The following is a 6,358-nucleotide window of genomic DNA, read 5'->3' as shown; positions in this document are numbered from 1 at the left end:
TGTTTTAGCTATTCCAATAACAACTGTAGCTTCTGAATCTGCTTTTAGTACTGGTGGTCAAATATTAACTTCTCACCGTAGTCGACTTCATCATATTACTATAGAGGCTTTGATGTGTACAAGAAGTTGGATATGGAACTCAAACCATCTAGGTAAGTTACTCAAATTTATTAATATTTTTTGTTAGTATTTTTTGTGAATTCTCATCTAATATTCTACATTTGGTGTTTGTAGGTGTTAAAAAATTAAAAGGAAAAGATGTTCTCATGAGTGAAAATGAATCTGATGAAGAAGGTACATTATATTCTAGTAATTAAAATTTTCAATTTCAATTATTATATCATATCTAATTTTTCATTTTTTTTCTATGTGTAGGTGGATCGAATGCAAATGAAACCACTGATCATTTGTAAAATTAATAAATATTTTGGTTATTATAAAATTTTAGTAATGTTTAATTTTTTAGCTTTTATATAATTATTTGAATTTTATTTAGTTGTTATTTGATACTTTAATTTGAGATTTATACTATTATAATATTTTTCTTAATATTTGACATCATGAAAATCAAAAAGAGTATGTTATTTTAATATTGAATATTTTGATAGTATCATGATTCCGTTTGTGTGATTTTTAAATTTTTTTTATAAAAAATATTTAATTGATATATGGAACAATAAAAAAATGGGTATGGGTATGGGTATAAGAAAATACCCGTTACCCGGTGAGGATGGGGATGGGTCAAAAGTTGTATACCCGTTGGGTTTGGGGATGAATTTTTATTATGGGGATGGGGATGGGATCATGATACCCGTACCCGCCCCGCCCCGTTGCCATCTCTAATAGCGCGCATAGCCAGCCCAACTACACTCAAACACTTGGACTTTCTTAAAAGATTTTAAATTATATGTTAGTAAACAAATATATGTACTTTTATCAATTAAAACACTACTCCAAAACGGATTAAATATAAATGAATAATGTTCAACAAGATCCACTTTTTACTATTTATCCCACAACTCATAAAAATTTTAAAAACAAATGTTACATAAAATGTGTAACCCTCGACTGCACTCAAAAGGTTATCAACTAAGAGGTCTTTAATATGGACTTAGTAAAAGCCTGCTATTGATAGTATAAATAGGTGATGAGGTAAGGTATTTAGGATTCCTGATTTAAGCTCTTAAAGTATCTTCTAGAAAATTTCATTCGTGCTAAAGTCCTTACTTGATTTGTTCAACAGGGAAATGCTAGCAGAGACCAAAATCAGAGCCATGCCAACAGAGACCATGGATAAGGAGGAGAAAAAGATTCTCCAGACAAGGTAGAAGAAACCATTACATAAATTGAGATGACTTTCATAAATACTTTTTGCAACAGAATATAGTTGAACCAAAAGATGGCCACAATGTCACCTTCCCACCTATTGCTAAAGCTAACAGTTTCTAGGAAGCTGAGTACGTAGCTTGAGAAGAACATCTCCTCACCATTTTATAGTATCAAAGTAAAATTGTAAATATTTTATCATAACTAAAAATAATAAAATTCTCTCCTTTATACGTTATTTCAGAAATTTGGATGGAGGAAAAGAACAAAAGACTACAGAAGTAGAAGAGAAATTATGGAAACCAGTGAAGCAAAGTTCTAACCTTCAGAGTAGCAGTGTCGGTGTCTGTAGTCCATCATAAAGGAAAGGAAAAAGCATTCTCTGTCTGTTGGGCATCAATGGCTTTTTAGTTATCTTTTCACACCAACAGCTTTTTGCTTTCTTTTTTTTTTCTCTCCAAGTGTAGTGATAATAAAAATGGTTTTAAGGACATTAATTAAAAAAAATTTATTAACCACTATTATTATTTCATTTATCTTATGTTATTCTAAATTTAAAAACATTATTGCTAATGTAATTTTTACTTTCAATTTTTCATTTTTAGATATTATATAACACTGATTGTTTGTACTCACACAAGATCCTGCTTTATCACACTCAAACGGCTAGCTTCTCTTTCTGGCACATTTACGTACTATGAGACCTTTTTCAGACTCACTATCACCCACTTTTCCTCTTCTTCCTAGAAACACCAACAACTCACCCATAAATAAATCAACAATTAAGAGAAAAATACAATCATTCTCTCTATCCAATGCTAAACAACAACATGGTCCCCACTCTTTTCACTAGATTCTCTGTTGTAATTATGTAAATCACAATTCTACTACTAACATAATGTCACTTTTTGCAGTGAGAAAAAGATAATTATTCCCTCATTTGCAAATAGTCGTTGCAATTCTTCAAACTATTTATGATCTCTCCTTTCTTAAACCCGTTATCAAAGCTCGTCTTCCAACATAATCTCACCAATTTCAAGCATTCATTCCGTCTATTATATCCTCTCTGTGCGATACAGCTTCCATTTTTATCTTCCCCAGAAAAACCTTTGGCTTCTTCCCTCACCAACAAACAACATTGTTTCTTTCTGGTTATTTTAGCTTCTTCACACTCTCACACGCGTCGTTCCAGGTGAAGAGAACCACACAACACAAAAAAAGAAGTCTCCTTTTCCAAACCCTGAAAGAACCATAGCCAAGACAAAAATGGCTATGCTTCTTCTCATTCCTCTGTTACTATCTTCCATTTCACTGTTCACCATTTCAAGTAAGCAACCCCAAATTTTCTTCTTCTTTTACACACGATCTTCTTTCAAAATGCAATTTTTCTGATTTTTTTTTCTTGGCAGCTGCAACGTTCTCCCCGCAACCCGGAATATGCTACGGCCAGCTCGGCGACAACCTCCCGCCGCCGCGAGAATCAGTCTCCCTCCTAACCTCCCTTCACGCCAAGCGCGTGAAGCTCTACGACGCCAACTCCACGATCCTCAACGCGCTTCGGCACACGCGCCTCCAGGTCTCCGTCATGGTACCCAACGAACTCATCTCCAACATCTCCTCCAACCAAACCCTCGCCGACAAATGGGTGTCCTCGAACGTCGCAGCCTTCCTCCCCAAGACCCGCATCCGTTACATCCTCGTCGGGAACGAAATCATCAGCAGCACCACCAATGCCACGTGGCGCCACCTCGTCCCCGCCATGCGCCGCATCAAACACGCACTCAAATCCCTCGGGATCCGCAAAGTGAAGGTCGGAACCTCCTCCGCCATGGACGTGCTCCAAACTTCTTTTCCTCCCTCAAACGGTTCGTTTCGTGCAGACATAGCTGTTCCCATCATGAAACCCATGTTGAAGTTCCTCAACCGAACCAAATCCTTTTTCTTCTTAGACGTTTACCCTTTCTTCGCGTGGTCCTCTGATCCGGTTAATATAAACCTCGATTACGCGCTATTTGAATCCAAGAATCTTACGGTGACGGATCCGGGTTCGGGTTTGGTTTACACCAACCTCTTCGACCAGATGGTGGACGCGGTTTATTTCGCAATGGAAAAACTTGGCTATCCGGGTATTCGGATCTTTGTAGCGGAAACGGGTTGGCCCAATGGCGGGGACCTCGACCAGATTGGAGCGAATGTTTACAACGCTGCCACTTACAACCGAAATTTCATAAAAAGGGTTACGAGAAAACCACGGGTTGGGACGCCGGCTCGACCGGGTTCGCTTCTTCCGTCTTTTTTGTTCGCTCTATTTAATGAAAACCAGAAACCGGGTCCGGGCACGGAGCGCCACTTCGGGTTGCTGCACCCGAACGGGTCCAGGGTTTTCGACATTGATTTGTCGGGGCGGACGCCGGAGTCGGACTTCCGGCCGCTTCCGGCACCGGAGAACAACGAGAAGTATAAGGGGAAGATATGGTGCGTGGTGGCGCGCCGGGATAACGCGACGGTGCTGGCGGCGGCGCTCTCTTACGCGTGCTCGCAGGGGAATGGGACGTGCGACCCGATCCAACCCAGAGGGAAGTGCTTTAAACCCAATTCGGTTTTCTGGCATGCGAGCTATGCTTTTAGTGCTTATTGGGCGCAGTTTAAGAAGGATGGTGCAACTTGTTACTTCAACGGTCTTGCCACACAAACAGCAAATGATCCAAGTAAGTTAAAATGAATTTTCGACAAAATTATAGTGTTTTTTTTCTTTTCATTATTATGATTTGTAGTTAATTTTAGCACCGTGAGATTAAAATTGTGCTCTTGGGTAATTGGTTTTGTCAAGTAAATGTTTTGAAGATTTTGAAGATTTTTCTTCCTGCTAATTCATTTTCTTACGTTGAGTTATTGTAGGTTATGGATCTTGCAAGTTCCCAAGTGTGACACTTTGAAGAAGAGGAGAAAACAAACAAATAACTCAAATGGGTTTTCATGACTCAATCATACAATTGATTATTTGTTTTGACACTTTTTTTTTGTTGCTTTCATTTCATGAATGTGTGTTCCTCCTATATGTAGCAGCACCCCTATGCCAACGAGGAGGAACTTACATTGGTGAATGATTTTGAATGGATTGTTTGGATAACCATTTTATGTAACATTACTATCATTCCCCAATGGATGGTCATTATTTGTAGCCATGCTCTCATTGTAAGGTTCAATGTTTCTATTTCTTTGGGCAACATTCATTCATTAATAGTACATTATTTGACATCATGCTTTGCTACAATTAGAAAAAAGTGTTGAAGAAAGTGCAATATTTCTATTTACACAACTTGCATTTTATGTAATAGTAATTTGCAGCATCATTTTTATGGGGATGATTTGAAATATTTTGTCCTTTTTGGATGTGATTAGTAAGTAACGGCTCCAAAACAGCCCTAGGAGGTAAGGTTGCTCTTGACCTATGTTTTTCTGGCCTGTGGTGGTCCACTATACTGTTAAGTTTTGTTTTGGTGTGAGTTCATGTACTTTTCAACGTTGTTTTTTGGTCGTAAGTTGTTAATCAGTGTAAGATATAAATTCAATCAATTTAGTTATTAAATTTCATTAGATTGATGGTACAAAATCTTATAATAGTTTAAAATTATTTAGAAGTTGCGTATATTATTTTATTTTATTGTTTAATGTTTTTGTATGATATCTATGTATCTAAATATTTGTTACTGGACAGCATATTTATAAAAATTTAAAGTTGGTAAAGTTTGTGAGGTAAAAATAGGCTGTGGTGTTATGTTTTATAACAATAACACCGAAATCAGCACGTCTTTTAAAGATTATGTTTATGTGTAAATTATGTATCTATGACATGATTTTTATGTAAAGAAATTGTGGTTGTATGTCATAATTTATGACTTTTCAGAGTGAAGTCGTATTGGACTAACGAATTAATTATGATTTTTATATGATTAAAATAGTCGTGTAATTCAGTTATTCTTAATTTTAATTTTTGTTATTTTTTTAAATTTTATTGAAGTACTTGACATTTTGTATTTTTTAATTTTTGTTTATAATATGTTATATCAATTATGGTTTTATTTAAAATAAATTGTTGTACTTTATTGTTAACTTTTATATAAAAATATTATAACATATGAAGTATTTAATAAAATAAATAAAATATAAGAAAAATAACGCATACAAATTGATATGTAAAAATTAATTTATGCAACTATATTTGATGTCTATATTTAAATATTTGATTTATTTTAGTTTTTATATTTGTTTCTTATTCTTAATTTTGGTTAATTAGAGTTAATGTGGTATTTTATCTTAAATTAGTGCTAATATTCTTTGAAAGGTAATCATATATCAGATTAATAAAAGGCTTAAGAATTATTTTGATATTTATATTTTCTTAGATTAAATATATTTTTGGTCTTTTAGGTGAAAGTTAAAATTAATTTATTTTTGAAACTTTAGATCAATTTAACCATTTATTTTTAGACATATTTAAATTTAGTCTTTTTAACCAAACTAATATCAGGACCATGCGTGAGCACAAGTTTTTTTTTTATTTATTTGTAATAAAAAATAATATAATTATTATTATATTTAACTTAATAATATATTTACATGATTATATCAAAATATTATAATTATAAATAGTTAAAATATAAATATAGAATATGATAATAGAAAAAATAAATAAATAATCAATTTTAAATATTTTTTATAATAAATTAATTAAAGATAAATAATATTATTTTAATTTTGATCTTTTACTTCTCAATAATAGATTATAAAAAGTATAATTAATATTAATAATAGTAATGGATTATCGTATAATAATAATTATTATTATTTATAATAATAATAATAATAATAATAATAATAATAATAATAATAATAATAATAATAATAATAATAATAATAATAGCATGCACTCTTTTACACTGTGCTGCACAAAAAAATAAGATGAAAAGATAAATTCAAATAATAACAATTATACGGATGAAACACGTAATACGAGTTGTTGTTAAATTAA

General features: G+C 33.1%; 1 protein-coding gene across 1 annotated transcript; it reads left to right on the top strand.

Annotated features, from left to right (window-relative positions):
- Positions 1 to 1,908: 1,908 nt before the first annotated feature.
- LOC114186298 (probable glucan endo-1,3-beta-glucosidase A6) lies at positions 1,909 to 4,507 on the top strand. The gene is made up of 3 exons (XM_028074354.1): positions 1,909 to 2,653; positions 2,736 to 4,034; positions 4,225 to 4,507. Exons 1-3 carry the CDS (start codon positions 2,593 to 2,595, stop codon positions 4,260 to 4,262), a joined length of 1,398 nt encoding a protein of 465 aa, XP_027930155.1. The 5' UTR covers positions 1,909 to 2,592; the 3' UTR covers positions 4,263 to 4,507.
- Positions 4,508 to 6,358: the final 1,851 nt, after the last annotated feature.

This window comes from Vigna unguiculata, chromosome 5 (genome assembly GCF_004118075.2).
Source record: "Vigna unguiculata cultivar IT97K-499-35 chromosome 5, ASM411807v1, whole genome shotgun sequence".
Lineage (NCBI taxonomy): Eukaryota > Viridiplantae > Streptophyta > Magnoliopsida > Fabales > Fabaceae > Vigna > Vigna unguiculata.
The sequence above is the reverse complement of the archived record's forward strand: the minus strand, read 5'-3'. Positions and strand labels throughout refer to the sequence as shown.